General features: G+C 40.5%; 1 protein-coding gene across 1 annotated transcript in view; it reads left to right on the forward strand.

Annotated features, from left to right (window-relative positions):
• LOC124592068 (cytochrome b5-related protein-like) overlaps positions 1-2,074 on the forward strand; it is a 34,666-nt gene extending 32,592 nt beyond the window's left edge. The window contains exon 7 of the mRNA XM_047131794.1: positions 1,491-2,074. Within this exon, the coding sequence (XP_046987750.1) occupies positions 1,491-1,782 (292 nt within the window). The 3' untranslated portion in view covers positions 1,783-2,074. The remainder of the gene's footprint in view (positions 1-1,490) is intronic.
• The last annotated feature ends 19,330 nt before the right edge of the window (positions 2,075-21,404 follow it).

Raw genomic sequence — 21,404 nt, forward strand, 5'->3', positions numbered from 1 at the left:
GAAATTGCTACACCACGAAGATGACGTGCTACAGACACGAAATTTAACAGAAAGGAAGAAGATGCTGTGATGTGCAAATGATTGGCTTTTCAGAGCATTCACACAAGGTTGGCGCCGGTGGCGACACCTACAACGTGCTGACATGAGGAAAGTTTCCAACCGATTTCTCATACACAAACAGCAGTTGACCGGCATTGCCTGGTGAAACGTTGTTGTGACGCTTCGTGTAAGGAGGAGAAATGCGTACCATCACGTTTCCGACTTTGATAAAGGTCGGATTGTAGCCTATCGCGACATTGCTACTCGCGTTGATCGAGATCCAATGACTGTTACCAGAATATGGAATCGGTGGTTTCAGGAGGTTAATATGGAACGCCGTGCTGGATCCCAACGGTCTCGTATCACTAGCAGTCGAGATGACAGACATCTTATCCGCATGACTGTAGCGGATCGTGCAGCCACGTCTCGATCCCTGAGTCAACAGATGGGTACGTTTGGAAGAGAACTACCATCTGCACGAACAGTTCGACGACGTTTGCAGCAGCATGGACTATCAGCTCGGAGACTATGGCTGTTGTTACCCTTGACGCTCCTTCAGAGACAGGAGCGCCTGCGATAGTGTACCCAACGACGAACCTGAGTGCACGAATGGCAAAACGTCATTTTTTCGGAAGAATCAAGGTTCCGTTTACAGCATCGTGATGGTCGCATCCGTGTTTGGCGACATCGCGGTGAACGCACATTGGAAGCGTGTATTCGTCATCGCCATACTGGCGTATCACCCGGCGTGATGGTATAGGGCGCCATTGGTTACACGTCTCGGTCACCTGTTGTTCGCATTGACGCCACTTTGAACAGTGGACGTTACATTTCAGATGTGTTACGACCCGTGGCTCTACCCTTCATTCGATCCCTGCGAAACCTTACATTTCAGCAGGATAATGCACGACTGCATGTTACAGGTCCTGTACGGGTCTTTCTGGATACAGAAAATGTTCGACTGCTGCCCTGGCCAGCACATTCTCCAGATCTCTCACCAATTGAAAACGTCTGGTCAATGGTGGCCGAGAAACCGGCTCGTCACAATACGCCACTCACTACACTTGATGAACTGTGGTATCGTGTTGAAGCTGCATGGGCAGCTTCATCTGTACACGCCATCCAAGCCCTGTTTGACTCAATGCCCAGGCGTATCAAGGCCGTTATTACGGCTAGAGGTGGTTGTTCTGGGTACTGATTTCTCAGGATCTATGCACCCAAATTGCGTGAAAATGTAATCACATGTCAGTTCTAGTATAATATATTTGTCCAATGAATACCCGTTTATCGTCTGTTTTCTTCTTGGTGTAGCAATTTTAATGGCTAGTAGTGTAGAAAGACAGATATTATATAACACATGAATAGTTCACAGAAACCTGATTAACTTAAACAAGGAGTTTTGTAGACTTTAGCCTACAGGTTTTTATATCGAAGTAATGACGCTGTTCCAGGCCTGACATGGACTGGGGTGTTCAACAGCTGGACGCAGTGAGGGACAGGCCAGTCATATCCAGCTCGGACCTCCTCGCTCTTACGTTCTTCGGCCATCACGGCCTACACCACCTGTTCCCTACAATTGACCACAGGTTCCTGCACAAGCTCTACCCAGCGTTCCAGAAGACCTGCGCCGAGTTTGGAGTTAAGTACGACGGCCTTGGTATCGGTGAACTGATTCGTGGCACTTACATACAGGCTGCGAAAAATAAGCCCAACACAGTTCCCCCAGGTTTTGGCAAGCATTAATTCTGAAGATGTTGTAAGAAATTAAAAAAAGAAAGAGTCACTGTGCTCACTTCAAAGCGTGTGTATTGATTATTGGTGCTACTGCTGATATGAAATCTTTTTTTGTGGTAGCGATAAAATGAATCGAGTACAATAATTTAGTGGAACGTAATTCAGATGATATCACTGTTCTGTTTTCTCATCGGTAATGACCAGTGTAATGGAGTAATGATTTCACGAAGATGTATTTGCTCAAAGGAATGCATAAGACTGAAGAAATGTAAAAAAAAAAAAAGTTGGAATTACCCAAAAATGTGCGTTAAAGGTAAAAACTATAATACCAAGACACATCTGGGAAATCTAGCATTATAGTACCGAGAGGCGAAGAAGCGTAATGTTAAGCCCCTTAAGTTGTAAGTTACGTTATATTGTTGCAAAACCTGTTTCTCCATGTCATAATTTTCATAGCGTTTTTGTGATATTTGTTATAAAATATGACTTCTCATTGATGAAGTACAAGTGTGCTTATAAAAAGACTAATGCTTTACGTCAGTACGTAGTTTTAATTTTTTACTGCTTGTTCGAATGAAATTCTGTATATCATTTTGATGACATTATGCATGTTTACATGAAGTTGTTTAAATATGGACAATGCAACGTTTTTTATCCAAGATGTACAAAGAGAGTGAAGAAAATGTGTGTATGTTTGTCAGTTATTGGGTTCCTAATAAAGGATTGCTAAACTACATTTTCTTTTGTGATAAATAACATCAGTTCATTCCAAAACATATTACAATTTCTTTTTTCCTTTAGGATAAACAGTAACTGTTTTTGCAGAACGTTACACGAAGACTGTTTCAGGGTACGTCTGTCTCACTGACATCTCTGTGAAGGACGCCCATATCTGTATTCTCCTCGAGTAACAAATTTATTGCCTATGCCACTGCAGAAACGTGCATTTGAAATTATAAAAAAACAAGTCTGAATAAAAAACATTCATATGATTGTCACGGAAGTAAATAATAAGGTTTAACTACCTCAAATCTAAAGATAAAGGCTTTTGGGTGTGATGAACTTCATCATCAATAACTGGAAACACTCTAGATGCTTGACTTCCCGGTGGGAAGCGGTACTCGACTGTGGTTCGAACGCACTTATCCAATTAATTTCTGATACTGTCCTTCTATTATCACTCTACAGACAGAGCACAGTGCAGCTTAAGTCTGCTCGATGCCGACTGTGACTCAAATGCATGCTTGACTTAAATGTTGAAGCATATGTATTCTACCTGTGTATGTATTATATGTACAGTCGTGCTCAAAAGTATCCGAACGATCTGAATTACATTTCGCCTGATTCTCATGCAACCCACATAACGCCGCTGTCTAGCAGGTCCTCTAATCGCTCCTTGGTACAGTCATTTGACTATTGAAAATGGTTCCAACAAGTCACCACTAGAAAACACTGCTCTGTATCGTAATAACTCAAGACGTAAAGAAATACCACGATACTAAAAATATCAGGGATCACCTTATCACAGATAAGACTGTCCTTAAGGCTTGTAAGCTCACATTTATTACAATAAATGATACCTGAAACGTTACCACTCTCATTATTACGTCAGATAGGTAATGCACGTAGTAAGTTCGTCGTATTCATGATTTCCTCTTCAAAGTAACATACCGTACATATTATTTAACACAACATGAGATTAAAATTTTAAGTTATTCATGAGCTGTTAGTTGAGAATATGTATGAACTTCAAATGACACTACGAACCGTCTCGTTCTGCATATGGATTCAAACCCAGGTCATGTAGACTAAGCAAAAATTTCGTGACTGACGGATACTAACAGTCATTCCTGATTAGGCATACAGAGAGTGATATTCCTCGATTTTAGACAGTATAAGTCAGCAAATGTCAACTTTAAATCGCATAACGCAAACATTTTTAACGGACGCGAATTCCTACCCAGCATCAATTGTCCCTGTTAACGAACTACGAGAGGTCTTAAATATTACGTCTTCACAAGTAACTTACTTGAATTGCCGTGAGGTAAAGCTTTGTGTTGGACAGGGATTCGAACCCAGAACCTAATCGGATAGACGCACAATCAACTGTGACATTTCGGATTTTCTCGGCAGTAGCTACATGTTTTAACTGAAATGACGAGACGAAACATTAATTTTTGCCTTCCCAGGACTCCAACCCGGCACCTATCGCTGTTATATTCTGGAGAAAATGAACGTTAAATATGGGTTTGTTGCACCAGAAACGACATGTGAGCATGTTTGAACTAGAAATAATATGACGAAGAGTTCAGTGCTGAATGGGAATAGAGCTTGTTGTTGACTACACACAAAGAGACGTCAGCTACCGAATTTTTCTCCAGCTCGGAATAACATCTTGAAGTTACAGTGATCTCGCAAATAGTTCTGTGTCTCACTGGGAGTCAAAACCGTCACATATAGTTAGTGTTGACAGCGAATGAAAATACATGAAAAATCAAAATTATTATCCACCAGTTGATAGGTGTTCTCATGCTAGAGCTTGATAATACATAATGAAATCTCTAGTGCCGGGCCAGGATTCGAACCCATTCACGCGCAATATGTAGAGATGTTGAGGAATCTGCAGTTTTGAACAAACAACAAGTTGTAGCCGAGCTGTATTGTCACGAAGGGATCAAATTCCGCGTTAAGGACGGTCTGAGTTGCATTCCCAGTTCAGAACCAATTTTATCGACATACAGAAGCTCAGATAAAAGATGGAATAAGTGTCCTGTGAGCCTACATAGCGTTTGTTTCGTCACTAGAAATAAATAACTAGTATAAGAAAGGTTACTGGTGATCGAGTTTCTACATGTCGCCACTCCAGACTTTATTGTGGTTCAACATAACGTCTACTTGGTAGAGAAGGAATATCATTTTTAATGTTAATTTCAGACCACAATGCCATTATATCTTCTTCACTTGGTGTAGCCAGAAGAGAATGGAATCTGTCTCTACCTATCTAAAATCATTGACAGAAGTTGGAATCGAACCCATACCATAGATATACAAACATATCATCAGTCCAGCAGACCACGAAACCATCTTCTCTGTGTCTCATTTTTCTATCATAACGCCATTGCGCCACACTGGTTGAGAAATCCTGGCTGCCTGTAGTAATCTGCAGCATGTTCAGTAAATTCATTTACTTGGTTGACTGAATCACCATGAACTAGCTGACTCGGCTACCCAGTGCATACATTCGACTTTATTTTGTAATTACCGAAATACAATCACGTAACTGCCACCTACACAGAACTGCCGACAGTGTAGGATGCAGAAATTTAAATAGAAAGTGTTTCTTTTCACTTGAGCTACTCTATTGCGCTATCTCTTTGTTGAAAACGTCGTGCAGTGCAAATGTGGCATTTCAAAAATTTTTTGTTCCTAGAAACCCAAAATTTGCTTGGCAGCGGCGGGAAGAAGAGTTACCTGTTGTGCAGCATTGTAAGTTCTTCACCATTGCACTATGAGCCGAAAGTATTTTCTTGCGACTTCCTTATCGATGTTTGATCTGACTGCTTGTAGCTCTATCACAGAAAGGATAAAAACTGTACAGTCAGTGAGACTGGCACTGCGAACCATAACAGACGCTTTTTCACAGAGCCAGCGAAGAAGTACGTGTCTTATCTTCCTCTTACGAGATCAATAGTGGCTAGAACTCGTAAACCACTATTTAAAGGACGAAATTAGTTGCGATTTCCACGTGCAACGACTTTCCTGGGCTGAAAACCGTAAATTTACAATTTTTTGTTACACCTCAAGCGATAATAACTCAGATTATTCAATGGAAATGACAGGAAAAATCAAGTGAACTTCGAGGCTTAATTCCGTGCACACCAGAAAGTAACTCGTCGAGCACAGAGTTGCCAAACGTACGTTGCCTTGTTGCCAAATCTCAGTTACAGTACCAGCAGGAAGAAGACGAACCGATGTGATCGTACAGAGGGCTGGGAAGTGACCATAGCTGGTGTCTCCAAGCCGCAGCTGGTGCGGCCTGGAATACGTAAAGCATCTGATTCGCATTTCTGGAACTACGTTTAGGGATTGGAGCGTAGTTACTAATAATACTAAGAACTGACTGCAAACTAAGCATCATAAATCAGTAACTCTCATAGTTGTTTTTATATTTCTTTTGTATGTGTACTCAAAACTAAGAAACTCATTCACAGACGTTTTCGTGCCTCGCTGATAGTCGAGCACAACAAACAAATAAAAATAAAAAAAGTATAAAAAGTATGTGTGTGTGTGTGTGATAGAGAGAGAGAGAGAGAGAGAGAGAGAGAGAGAGAGAGAGAGAGATAAAAATCAAGAAGAATCAGAGAGAGAGAGTAAAAAATTGTTGTACAGAAATTGAATCATGGTATGTAAAGAAATCTTTCATTAAAACGACACGCTCTACATTATTACGAAATATCGTATTCATGATCTATGAAACAAGGCTTGATCTAATGTAATATAATCTAATCTAATCATATCATATTGATGACTAGCCATGAAGAGTCATGAATTACCGAAATTTTGGCCAACACCACTAACAAAATCTAAACTTGAAAATAAAAGACGACAATTTTTCTAATAAAGCGGGACTTCCATCAAGAGTGAGCCTTTCGTCCCTGTTAACTAACCACGAAAGATGTCTGATATACCTCCATTCTGAAGTAACAAAGTGTGCATGCATTTAAAGATGAAGTGCATGATGTGCAGTTCTGTGACTGAGATACGAACCCACAACGTAATCAGATTGTTAACTAAGTAAAATCAAATGTTACGTGTCGGTTTTTCTTACTAGCTGCTAGGTGTTTGAATCTAAAATAATGATACAAACTTTTGTGCCTAAGCGACAATCGAACTGCACACCTACTGTGCATCCACGAACATAGCTTAAATATCAGTTACTTACTCACCAACAGTAAGATGCGTGCGTGTTTGACCAGAAATAACGACACCTATTGTGATTGTCAGCAACACATGAACAGACATTAAAAATGCACGTCAATTTTCACTAGCAGGCCGGTGTGCACGTGATAGGGCTTGAAATGACATTATGGATATTTTTGTATTGGATCAGGATTCGGACCCACATACTTACCTTTGGAGGAGACCTAGAGAAGATTGCAGTCTTGGGAGAAGGAACGAAATGATTGAACTATACTGTTCCGAGAGATTCAGATCCTCGGAAGAGGAGATATGAATTCGAATCACAGTCCAGCACCAAATTTTTCAACGTCTCTAGTTCAATCAAGCACAAGTAAAATAAGAGCCCTGTTCCTTTAAATGCCCATCGGTTCAACAAATAAAGTAAAATTTTCTAATGTAAGTTTACTGGCGACTGTATTTCTGTTTACCATGACTTCCGCTATGTCATGTTACTGCCTGCCGATATACATCGCTGTCAGTTCTTCCATATGATTTCGTCGACGTGACCTGTTTCAAGTTGTGTATGACAGAGAATGTTTTAGAAAATCTATTGTTTTCCTTTGCAATAAACAGAAAGATTTTCATTCTAAGCTATCCAAGTACAAAATTCTCGCAATATTAGTACAAATTTAATATTCGCTTCTATAATGTAGGAAAGTATTTCACAGTTGCAAAACCCTCATCCGACTTACTGACCTTACGCTTAGTCGCTGACCATAAATTCTAGCTCAGAGTGACACCAGATTAAGTAACCTAATGTAGCGAACACTGTTTACCAGTGTTCTTTCTCACCGGACTCTGATTCGAATTCATATCTCCTCTTCCGAGGATCTGAATCTCTCGGAACAGTATAGTTCAATCATTTCGTTCCTTCTCCCAAGACTGCAATCTTCTCTAGGTCTCCTCCAAAGGTAAGTATGTGGGTCCGAATCCTGATCCAATACAAAAATATCCATAATGTCATTTCAAGCCCTATCACGTGCACACCGGCCTGCTAGTGAAAATTGACGTGCATTTTTAATGTCTGTTCATGTGTTGCTGACAATCACAATAGGTGTCGTTATTTCTGGTCAAACACGCACGCATCTTACTGTTGGTGAGTAAGTAACTGATATTTAAGCTATGTTCGTGGATGCACAGTAGGTGTGCAGTTCGATTGTCGCTTAGGCACAAAAGTTTGTATCATTATTTTAGATTCAAACACCTAGCAGCTAGTAAGAAAAACCGACACGTAACATTTGATTTTACTTAGTTAACAATCTGATTACGTTGTGGGTTCGTATCTCAGTCACAGAACTGCACATCATGCACTTCATCTTTAAATGCATGCACACTTTGTTACTTCAGAATGGAGGTATATCAGACATCTTTCGTGGTTAGTTAACAGGGACGAAAGGCTCACTCTTGATGGAAGTCCCGCTTTATTAGAAAAATTGTCGTCTTTTATTTTCAAGTTTAGATTTTGTTAGTGGTGTTGGCCAAAATTTCGGTAATTCATGACTCTTCATGGCTAGTCATCAATATGATATGATTAGATTAGATTATATTACATTAGATCAAGCCTTGTTTCATAGCTCATGAATACGATATTTCGTAATAATGTAGAGCGTGTCGTTTTAATGAAAGATTTCTTTACATACCATGATTCAATTTCTGTACAACAATTTTTTACTCTCTCTCTCTGATTCTTCTTGATTTTTATCTCTCTCTCTCTCTCTCTCTCTCTCTCTCTCTCTCTCTCTCTCTCTCTCTCTATCACACACACACACACATACTTTTTATACTTTTTTTATTTTTATTTGTTTGTTGTGCTCGACTATCAGCGAGGCACGAAAACGTCTGTGAATGAGTTTCTTAGTTTTGAGTACACATACAAAAGAAATATAAAAACAACTATGAGAGTTACTGATTTATGATGCTTAGTTTGCAGTCAGTTCTTAGTATTATTAGTAACTACGCTCCAATCCCTAAACGTAGTTCCAGAAATGCGAATCAGATGCTTTACGTATTCCAGGCCGCACCAGCTGCGGCTTGGAGACACCAGCTATGGTCACTTCCCAGCCCTCTGTACGATCACATCGGTTCGTCTTCTTCCTGCTGGTACTGTAACTGAGATTTGGCAACAAGGCAACGTACGTTTGGCAACTCTGTGCTCGACGAGTTACTTTCTGGTGTGCACGGAATTAAGCCTCGAAGTTCACTTGATTTTTCCTGTCATTTCCATTGAATAATCTGAGTTATTATCGCTTGAGGTGTAACAAAAAATTGTAAATTTACGGTTTTCAGCCCAGGAAAGTCGTTGCACGTGGAAATCGCAACTAATTTCGTCCTTTAAATAGTGGTTTACGAGTTCTAGCCACTATTGATCTCGTAAGAGGAAGATAAGACACGTACTTCTTCGCTGGCTCTGTGAAAAAGCGTCTGTTATGGTTCGCAGTGCCAGTCTCACTGACTGTACAGTTTTTATCCTTTCTGTGATAGAGCTACAAGCAGTCAGATCAAACATCGATAAGGAAGTCGCAAGAAAATACTTTCGGCTCATAGTGCAATGGTGAAGAACTTACAATGCTGCACAACAGGTAACTCTTCTTCCCGCCGCTGCCAAGCAAATTTTGGGTTTCTAGGAACAAAAAACTTTTGAAATGCCACATTTGCACTGCACGACGTTTTCAACAAAGAGATAGCGCAATAGAGTAGCTCAAGTGAAAAGAAACACTTTCTATTTAAATTTCTGCATCCTACACTGTCGGCAGTTCTGTGTAGGTGGCAGTTACGTGATTGTATTTCGGTAATTACAAAATAAAGTCGAATGTATGCACTGGGTAGCCGAGTCAGCTAGTTCATGGTGATTCAGTCAACCAAGTAAATGAATTTACTGAACATGCTGCAGATTACTACAGGCAGCCAGGATTTCTCAACCAGTGTGGCGCAATGGCGTTATGATAGAAAAATGAGACACAGAGAAGATGGTTTCGTGGTCTGCTGGACTGAGGATATGTTTGTATATCTATGGTATGGGTTCGATTCCAACTTCTGTCAATGATTTTAGATAGGTAGAGACAGATTCCATTCTCTTCTGGCTACACCAAGTGAAGAAGATATAATGGCATTGTGGTCTGAAATTAACATTAAAAATGATATTCCTTCTCTACCAAGTAGACGTTATGTTGAACCACAATAAAGTCTGGAGTGGCGACATGTAGAAACTCGATCACCAGTAACCTTTCTTATACTAGTTATTTATTTCTAGTGACGAAACAAACGCTATGTAGGCTCACAGGACACTTATTCCATCTTTTATCTGAGCTTCTGTATGTCGATAAAATTGGTTCTGAACTGGGAATGCAACTCAGACCGTCCTTAACGCGGAATTTGATCCCTTCGTGACAATACAGCTCGGCTACAACTTGTTGTTTGTTCAAAACTGCAGATTCCTCAACATCTCTACATATTGCGCGTGAATGGGTTCGAATCCTGGCCCGGCACTAGAGATTTCATTATGTATTATCAAGCTCTAGCATGAGAACACCTATCTGCTGGTGGATAATGTGGTGTCACTGCCAGCCACCACACTTGCTAGGTGATAGCCTTTAAATTGGCCGCGGTCCGGTAATATACGTCGGACCCGCGAGTCGCCACTATCAGTGATTGCAGACCGAGTGACGCCACACGGCAGGTCTAGAGAGCCGTCCTAGCACTCGCCTCAGTTGTACAGCCGACTTTGCTAGCGATGGTTCACTGACAAATTACGCTCTCATTAGCCGAGACGATAGTTAGCATAGCCTTCAGCTACGTCATTTGCTACGACCTAGCAAGGCGCCATTATCAATTGCTATTTATCTTGTGATGCATGTACCGTCAAACCGATGTTCACCAATTATGGATTAAAGTTAAGTATTCCAACAGCTACGTACTTTATTTGCTAGACTGAAATCCTTTAACTGTTCCAGACCTCACGCCAGCCTGCGTGAACTTAAACGCGTGCCTTTCGGCTTCACCTCCTAGTGGCTTGGCTGTCTTGCCAAGTCACAACAGATAATAATTTTGATTTTTAATGTATTTTCATTCGCTGTCAACACTAACGATATGTGACGGTTTTGACTCCCAGTGAGACACAGAACTATTTGCGAGATCACTGTAACTTCAAGATGTTATTCCGAGCTGGAGAAAAATTCGGTAGCTGACGTCTCTTTGTGCGTAGTCAACAACAAGCTCTATTCCCATTCAGCACTGAACTCTTCGTCATATTATTTCTAGTTCAAACATGCTCACATGTCGCTGCTGGTGCAACAAACCCATATACGTTCATTTTCTCCAGAATATAACAGCGATAGGTGCCGGGTTGGAGTCCTGGGAAGGCAAAAATTAATGTTTCGTCTCGTCATTTCAGTTAAAACATCTAGCTACTGCCGAGAAAATCCGAAATGTCACAGTTGATTGTGCGTCTATCCGATTAGGTTCTGGGTTCGAATCCCTGTCCAACACAAAGCTTTACCTCACGGCAATTCCAGTAAGTTACTTGCGAAGACGTAATATTTAAGACCTCTCGTAGTTCGTTAACAGGGACAATAGATGCTGGGTAGGAATTCGCGTCCGTTAAAAATGTTTGCGTTATGCAATTTAAAGTTGACATTTGCTGACTTATACTGTCTAAAACCGAGGTATATCACTCTCTGTATGCCTAATCAGGAATGACTGTTAGTATCCGTCAGTCACGAAATTTTTGCTTAGTCTACATGACCTGGGTTTGAATCCATATGCAGAACGAGACGGTTCGTAGTGTCATTTGAAGTTCATACATATTCTCAACTAACAGCTCATGAATAACTTAAAATTTTAATCTCATGTTGTGTTAAATAATATGTACGGTATGTTACTTTGAAGAGGAAATCATGAATACGACGAACTTACTACGTGCATTACCTATCTGACGTAATAATGAGAGTGGTAACATTTCAGGTATCATTTATTGTAATAAATGTGAGCTTACAAGCCTTAAGGACAGTCTTATCTGTGATAAGGTGATCCCTGATATTTTTAGTATCGTGGTATTTCTTTACGTCTTGAGTTATTACGATACAGAGCAGTGTTTTCTTGTGGTGACTTGTTGGAACCATTTCAATAGTCAAACGACTGTACCAAGGAGCGATTAGAGGACCTGCTAGACAGCTGCGTTATGTGGGTTGCATGAGAATCAGGCGAAATGTAATTCAGGTCGTTCGGATATTTTTGAGCATGACTGTACATGTGGTATGCCTCTGTAAGCCGAGCAGCCTTTGAGAAGGACCTAGTGTTTCCAGTCTTCTCGATAATATATTATGCGGATTTCATACAAGCTGTTCAGACTTTGTATCCACTTTCCCGCATCACCATCTCCACATTAAATTATTGTACTGCAATGAATCTTTTACTTGCAGATAAATTCATAATCTGCGTGTGAATGCTTCTGGTAGACTAGTTCTCATATCGCTATTTGTCAGAAGTATTTACTTGGTCAAAGTGCTATCTGTTCAATTACGGTGGTTTACAATATAGTTACTAAACGCCACTTAGTGTAAATTCTTCCAGAAAACGTGACAGTAGAGTAACAGTTATAGTTAGAACATCGAGAAAAATAAGCAGTGCGGCTTGGAAAGAACCATGATATAAAAGGAAACGCATTTTGTTTATACCATCGATACATAAGAGAGATCATTAACAAAACAAGAAATGGATGAGTAAACTAATCGAAATATGATACGCTAAATTTACAGGCTTTCTCTCTAAACTTTACATGTATATCTTGAAAGAAACTTCCTGGCAGGTTAAAACCGTCTGCCAGAATGGACTCAAACTCTCGAAGCACGACATAGTTCTGCCAGTAGGTACTCTTCTCCTACTTTCAAAAGTTCACAGAAGGGCTCCCGCATACCTCCCCTACTAGGACTCCAGGAAGAATGGATGTTGCGAAGAAATGGCTCAGTCACAGACCAAGGTTTCTTTCCGACAGACTAAGTACTGCTGCGGCAAAGATTATGGAACTTGGTATAAATCTTTTTTTAACTCCAAACACAATGAGATTAGCAAAATAAGGATGAATATTTAATCTACTATGAGATTGTAAAAGCTAGGAAATAAAAACGCTGTTTGTTATTCTACAGGTACAAAATGTATAAATTTAAAGATTCCTTTAAGAATCAGTCAACACAGCGTTTTACCTCTAAGAATGTTTATATTTGAGTTGTCGGGCGTCCTGGCGAATATCGTCGTTTCCTTGTACGGTATTTCTGTGACTTGTCTCCTCGTCTCCATCAGATAGGTCCCGATGAAGGCGGTGAGTCGCGTCACCGAAATACCGTGCAAGGAAACGACGACATTCGCCTGTACACCCGACAACTCAAGAATATCAGCATATCGTCAGTAATGTCTGAAGAATTATCTATAAAAACTGTTATACAAAAAGAATAAGACGAACAGGAACTGCACAGTCGTCTAGAAGAAATACACTGTTGGATATACACTGTTTGATAAAAAAAGTGGAATACCCATAAGGCATGGTCGGGAGTCAGTGAAATTTCGATACGTACACAGCTTTCAGCGGTATGTAAATGAGTAGGGTTGCAGTTCTCTGTGATGGTTAGAATGCATTCGTGTTGTTCATGTTTGATGTTGCTACCAAGGTAAGGAAAATGAAAAGTGTCAGATGATGAGTGATTACTGTGATGGTTATGGAGATCCCACTTCCTCGTGTGAGTCGCACTTAACAGAGTTTGGAAGGGGCCTCACTGTAGGTCTACATTTGGCCGACTAGTCGAATCGTGCATTATCCGGATTTTTTGACATTCGAATGTGTTAGCGGCTCGATGTTGGACTTCCTGGGAACTTGAGAGCAGGAATATTCGGCAAGGTTTCGATCGACCACGTCGACCACCGAAAGGGAAGATCGTCAAGCACGTCGTAACCACTCCACATGTCCACCTGCAATACGAGATCAAGTAATTCACCTGCAACGTTCTGTGTTATCGTGCACCTTTGGTTGGAGGTCAGCAGACAGACTTGGAAATTACCGTCCTGTGCGTAAGCTGCCGTGAGGAAAAATTTGATTAGTTATGCTAAAGGAACAGAAAAACATAAAACTGTGTCTGTAAGTTATAAAAGTTTCTGACAAAGACGATAACTTACTTACGACTGCTTTGAAGGAAGACAGATTGTATAAAATGAAAGGTTGAATTTATAAGGAAGAGGTTAATGTAAGTAGCGTAAGTGGTAAAGATAGTATTGTAACACGCCCGGGGGTACAATGGGTGGGGTGGTATCTTTTAAACTGTTGTCGTTTCGCGACCGTTTCTTGACCGTGCGCCCTGTCCACACCACGTACCTGATAATTCCGAGGCGGTCGTATTGTCCTGCTCCATGCTGCTGTTGGCTTGCCTGAAATTATCTATCGAAATATGCAAGCGGGTTTAGGGGAGCCTCTCAACGTTAAAACAAAACACTGTCCTATGTCTGGTATGAACATCTATATTCTGAGACGATATGGAAACCACAGGTTGCACTGTTTACACTTTAAATCGTAAATGTTTATCCCAATTAACAATCCTGATGATTAACAGTCCAAAATATCATTCAGACGAACGTACGCGTAACCGACACGACGCGGGTGATTGTTGATGATGCGAAAGCCGAATGATCGAACGAAAGTTCTTACGCTCGTCACACATACAGATATCTGTTAATAGTCCTCCTTGTCACTAGTAATGATATAACACTGTTCGTAAAGTTAATTTTTCAGTTCTCAGTTCTTACTTGTACGAGCCTACGCGTAACCGTCACGGCGCGGCTGATTGTTGATAATGCGTAAACGCGATGATCGAACGCACGTCCTCACGCTCGCTACAAGACACTGGCACTTGACTGTACTCTTTTATGGTAACTAATTTACATCAGTTCATTCTGGGAGACCGAACACGGCGCGGATGATGGATACTGTGCGACACGCAACGAGAGGCTACACAAATACGTTATCGGCGGCACTGCTCATTTTTATTTACAACTTGACGTACTTTCCTCTGAATTACTTCCATATTTAATCACTTTACTATAATAGCACATGTAGCAACACTTCAGCCTGAATACTAACAATGCTTCTTACATGCAGAGCTACACACTACACAACATAACAGTTTCGTGTCCCGTGCTTGACTCTCTAGACGCGGCTGCCCGCAAAGATACTCCACAACTAAACCAGCGATATGAAAATACGCTTACAGTATGTCAATAAAGTAAAAATGGCGTCGTACACTTGGACTTGAAAATTTTAACGATTTTAATATGTTGTGGAAACATCAGTTAGCTGATAGATTGCCAACAAATTTAGAATAAATATTTATGAAGTGCAAAATTTATACCGAATATAAAAAGCACAATTTGCCTTTTGAAAACCAAAGAAATAAATGGCTCTGAGCACTATGGGACTTAACATCTGTGGTCATCAGTCCCCTAGAACTTAGAACTACTTAAACCTAACTAACCTAAGGACATCACACACATCCATGACCGAGGTAGGATTCGAACCTGCGACCGTAGCAGTCGCGCGGTTCCGGACTGAGCGCCTAGAACCATAGAAATAAAGCAACTGATACATTAGGAGTTATTCATAGTGATCTGAATGGGCCACATTCAACTCACAGTTTTCATGGGGTATGACACTTTCTCATTTTTATTGATGTTTATAGTAAAGTAGCTAGAGTCTACATTATTAAATTTAAAAATCAAGTTTATGATTGTTTTATGTATTACGTAACTGAAACCGAAAATTTACTTGGCAAAACTATTAAATAATTGAAAGGGACAATCGCTTTGTAAGACAGAAAGGAATCATTTTAAATGCATGTCTTCCCTATGCACGTGAATAAAATTATGCAGCTGAAAGATACAACAGGTTGATTACGGATATGTCACGGTGCCTCTTAGCTGAAGCAAGAGTAGACAGAAGATTTTAACCTAATGTAATCTGTGGAGCTGCATACCTTAAAAACAGAACTTTATCTAATACTAATGAAAAGAAAGCCCCTTACGAGTTAGTGCTTGGGAAGAAACCTAATGTTAAATATTTAAAGTTGTATGGAACTAGAATTTTGGTATGTGTACCCAAATAGCTGAGAAGGTCAAGATGGAATCGTAAAACAGATTTTGGAATTTTAATAAGCTACAGTGAAGACAGCTGCAGAGTACTGATTAACAATAAAGTTATCACTGACAGACATGCTGACAATTTGGGTGAGGATGTGAGGAGTATTGATCTAAAGGACTTTGATTCAGGAAGTGAATATTTTATTGATTCTGAGTGTAAAAGCGTAGACAATGAACATGTATAGAAGCAAATGAAGGAGAAGGATATCGAAGGGGATTAAGGCAATCAAAAAAAGGACAATAATGCGAGTTGAGAAGGTGAGCTAGAGAATGTAGGGTGCCTGACAGTTTTAATGATTAGATCATCAGTAACTTCATTTATGTAAATTGCGTTTCTTTCGGCAGCCCAGAATATTTTGAGGAAGCGATGAAGAGGAGTGAGTCAAAAGCTTGAAAACAAGCAATGGATAAGGAAATTGCTTAAATAAAAATAAAACTTGGGAACTAGTAACTAAACCAGAGAATGTGAACGTTCTTGATGTAAAATGGGTTTTTACAGGTAAATCAGATAAGACTCTAAAGTAAGTTTAGTTGTAAGGGTTTTTAACAAAAGGAAATTGTTGATAATTTTTATTCACTAGATGCTATGAAACTTCCGTTGTCATACTGTTTTCGAAAGAGTTTAGTTGTAGAACAAATGGATGTACAGATTGCATTTCTAAATTGTTAAATTTTCTCAGAGATTTATGTAAGGCAGCCACCAGGCTATCGAGAGGAAGCAAGCAGAGTTTGTGAATTGTTTAAGACATTATATGGTCTGAAAGAAAGGCCTATATCACGGTATTTTGGGATGAGTTTTTAAAGGGTCAAATTTTTAAAAGAAGCAAATATGATGATTCACTTTATATGTTGATAACTGTAGACTATGTGAGCTGTATAATTGTTGTTGTTGATGATTTGCTAATTTTTGATGAACTAAAGGGAAAATACAAGAAATCAAGAATCTGTTATCCAAGTGATTTCAAACTGAAGACTAACTTGAAGAAAAGAATAATCTTGAGATAAATACTGACTGTATTTGTGCAAAGAATGCAATGATTCTTACAGTAAGTCAGGAAAGCTGTATTGAATAACTAGCTAGGAAATATCAGAATGAGCATTCAAAATTGTACAGTACACCAATGGAATTTAATTTGTAATTCAAACCAACACAAGATGCAAGTCAAGATATGTACAGAAGCTTGACAGGTGGTCTTTTCCACATTAGCTCAGAAACATCGCCAGAGATAAGTTACAGAATAAACTATTTAAGTAGATTTCATAATAATTACAACGATACTCAGTTTAAGTAAGCTTTGGAAGTACGAAAAATTTGTATTAAACAAAAGGTTTAGAAAACACATATGAAAACATTGAAAATATTGATCTCTTAGAATGTTTTGCAGATGTGGACTGGGTAGATGACCGTGTGGACCTTAAGTCTAGATCAGTAAATGTAATTAAATTATCTGGAAATGAGATATTTTGGAAATCTGGGATACAAGTAAGTCTTAAAAAATCTTCTTCTTTTGTCGCGTATCTGGTATTGTCAAAAGGTGTCACTGAGATAAAGTTATTTCTGGTTATTTTGAGCATTTTTATGGATAATCTGAAGAGTGTGCTGAAGTATATGAAGACAGTTGAGGGGCGGTCAGAATTGCTAAATACAGTAACTTTACTAAAAATTCAAAGTATGCTGAAGTACACTACCGCTGTGTGAAAGAATGTTATGTGAACAGAATTACAGGCATTTGTAAAGTTGACTCAGAAAACAATTTAGCAGACAGTTTTACCAAATCTTTAAGCAAGGTCAAATCTGTAAAATTTCGAGAAATATTGAATGTAAAAAAAAAAAAAATGGAAATGAGCGTATGGCATCGTAGGCCGGGAGGCCCCTATTCGGGGAAGTTCGGCTGCCAAGTGCAAGTATTATTTCATTCGACGCCACATTGGGCGACTTGCGCGCCGGTGATGAGAATGGAATGATGATGAGGACAAGACAACACCCAGTCCCCGAGCGCAGAAAATCTCCAACCCGGCCGGGAATCGAACCCAGGCCCGCTTGCAGAGAAGGCGAGCACGTTACCACCCAGCTAAGCAGGAGGACATATTGAATGTAATTTAATTGCGATATAAATCTAAAGAGGCGTGTAAGTATGTGGTGCACTTATATCGATCGTATTGACGGTGTCGAAAGGACTCTCAGCAATGAGTACATGGACAAGAGTCAGTTCCGAACCGCAAGTGTCTGTTCACTGTATAAATATAGATAAACATTGTATTTGCATTGTCGTTAATAAACATTCTTCCGCTGGACCTCGTTGAGCGATTGTGAAGGAAGAATTTGTTTACGTTAGCTAGCAAGTACAGGTACTACCGAGTATTCTCAGCTCCCCCTCAGCTAGTGTGGAGTGTTATAGAAGTTCTAAAGAAACTGCAGTGGTATACGCTACAGGAAAAGCATTGCACATCACTAAGAGCTCTCCTAACGAAAGCCTTCGTTCCTAATCAAATCGAGAAATATATTTTTCTTCTAATACACACACATCAAAAAAAGTTTTGCATCACCTCGGTTTCGAGAGTTACGGAACCTGTACAGACAGTTGGAACAGAGATCAACATAAACACCATTTCCGCTCTTTTTATTGCTCACGAAAACCGCACATTGCGTGTTGTACAACCATGCATCGAGACCTTCAGAGGTGGTGGTCCGGATTGATGTACACACCGGTACCTCTAATATACAGTAGCACGTCTTCTTGCATTGATGCATGCCTGTATTCGTCATTGCATACTATCCACAAGTTCATCAAGGTACTGTTGGTCCAAATTGTCCCACTCCTAAACGGCGATTCGGCGTAGATCCCTGTGTGGTTGGTGGGTCACGTCGTCCATAAACAGCCCTTTTCAGTCTATCCCAGGCATGTTCGATAGGGTTCATGTCTGAAGAATATACTGGCCACTCTAATCGAGCGATGTCGTTATCCTGAAGGAAGTCATTCACAAGATATGAATTGTCGTTCATGAAGACGAATGCCTCGCCAATATGCTGCCGATATGATTGCACTATCGGTCGGAGGATGGCATTCACGTATCGTACAGCCGTTACGGCGCCTTCGATGACCACCAGCGGCGTACGACGGCCCCACATAACGCCACCCCAAAGCAGCAGGGCACCTCCGCCTTGCTGCACTCACTGGACAGTGTGTCCAAGGCGTTCAGCCTGACCGGGTTGCCTCCAAACACGTCTCCGACGATTGTCTGATTGAAGGCATATGCGACACTCATCGGTGAAGAGAACGTGATGCCAATTCTGAGCGGCCCATTCGGAATGTTGTTGGGCCCTATCTGTACCGCGCTGCATGGGGTCGTGATTGGAAAGATGCACCTCGCCATTGACGTCGGGAGTGAAGTTGCGCATAACGCAGCATATTGCGCACATTTAGTCGTAACATGACGTCCTGTGGCTGCACGGAAAGCATTATTCAACATGATGGAGTTGCTGTCAGGGTTCCTACGAGCCATAATCCGTAGGTAGCGGTCATCCACTGCAGTAGTTGCCCTTGAGCGGCCTGAGCGAGGCATGTCGCCGATAGTTCCCGTCTCTTTGTATCTCCTCCATGTCCGAAAAAGATCGCTTTGGTTCACTCCGAGACGCCTGGACACTTTCGTTGTTGAGAGCCCTTCCTGGCACAAAGTAATAATGCGGAAGCGATCGAACCGCGGTATTGACCGTGTAGGCATGGTTGAACTACAGACAACACGAGACGTGTACCTCCTTCCTGGTGGAATGACAGGAACTGATCGGCTGTCGGACCCCCTTCGTCTAATAAGCGCTGCTCATGCATGCTTCTTTACATCTTTGGGTGGGTTTAGTGACATCTCTGAACAGTCAAGGGGACTGTGTCTTTGATACAATAGCCACAGTCAACGTCTGTCTTCGGGAGTTCTGGGAATTGGGGTGATACAAAACTTTTTTTGATGTGTGTATATCTCGAGTAACGAAAGATACCGAAGGGTAACGCCAACCTTTATTTCGTCGTGCCGTCGGCGAATGAAACGGGCAGACAGGGAAATGATAGTGGTACTATACGTACACTGATCCGTGATGATGGTGATGTTTATGGCACTCAGCAGTGTGATCATCAGCGCCCCTACTAATGTCAACATTCACGAATCGTGGTCTGAATGACGTTGTGTTCTCAGAAACGAAATTGCTGCGACAATTCTCCGGGAACTCATCCTAGCAGTTTTCTTTAGAATGTCTGACCATGTTGACAGAAATCTGTGGTCGTCGCTCATAAAATGAATTTATTGGTTACCATGTCATGTATTAACATCGACAAATCGTTCGGAAAAACGTTCTTATGACCCACTGCCTGTCGTACGTGGATGGCTGACCACGTAATAAGAAAAACAGTGGGCGATCCATCCACTCAGAAACTGTTCATTTCTTCTCTACAACACTTAAGGTAAGTGTCCCGATACTTTGCGAAATTTTCAGACGTATGTTATATTGTTATCACTATCAGCAATGGTGATCTACAAGTCTCCACCCAAGCAGACAATTGTCCCTAGGTCAGCATATGAAACAAATGTTTTTAAATTAAGTTGTACGGTCACAGGCTCCACATACTGGTGGATCATCCCACTGGAGGAGGAAATGACTTCTATTCGTAATCTGGTGATAACCACTTCCTTCCGTAGGTGTGTGCAACATGTGGAGCGCGATTTGAGGACCACAATCCAACCAGTTGTCTTTCCCATGATGCAAGATTCTTTTGTCTGGTAACACTAGTCAACAGCCATTTTGCGTCTGGAATGTGATACATCACCTAGTACGTATGTTGGTGTGTAGAATCCAAATATACCTTTCAGAATGTTGTAGTAGGTACCATTTTTAAGTTTTTGAAGGTTTTTTATTTTTCGTATTCAGTATTTCACTTTTTGCTGTTCTTCTGTTTTCATGTTTAATTGTTTGTTTTTGATTTGCAGAGGAGAGCTAGAAGATCTACAAATCGTCAGTAAATGGTTAGTGAGGTAACCCAGTGGTGTGAAAGAGATCCGCAATGAGTGTTTCCTGTGAAAGACAGTGCAAACTTTTAGTGTTTAAAACTTACAGTAATTGTAAGAAAAATGGCAACTAGTAAATCTCGTTGCTGGCTAAACCACTCCAACAACTTTTGTTATGTATGTGGGAAATTCACTCCAAAAGCCCAAAGAAAACCAATCACTGATTTGGGTAAGAAGGAATATAAATTCTATTTTCATGATCCTGTTGGTGATCAAGATAAAAATTTTGCACCTCATATTGCCTGCGTAGCCTGTACTACAACCTTAACCGAGTGGTTGAAAGGAAAACGCCGAGCCATGCCATTTTCTCTTTCGATGGTGTGGTGTGAGCCTAATGTCCATTATTCAGACTGTTACTTCTGTCTTACAAATATTTCGGGACATTCAAGCAAAGCTAGACATAAAATAAAGTATCCAAAAGTATCTTCAGTGCATTTGCCTGTACCCCA

This window comes from Schistocerca americana, chromosome 2 (genome assembly GCF_021461395.2).
Source record: "Schistocerca americana isolate TAMUIC-IGC-003095 chromosome 2, iqSchAmer2.1, whole genome shotgun sequence".
Classification (NCBI taxonomy): Eukaryota; Metazoa; Arthropoda; class Insecta; order Orthoptera; family Acrididae; genus Schistocerca; species Schistocerca americana.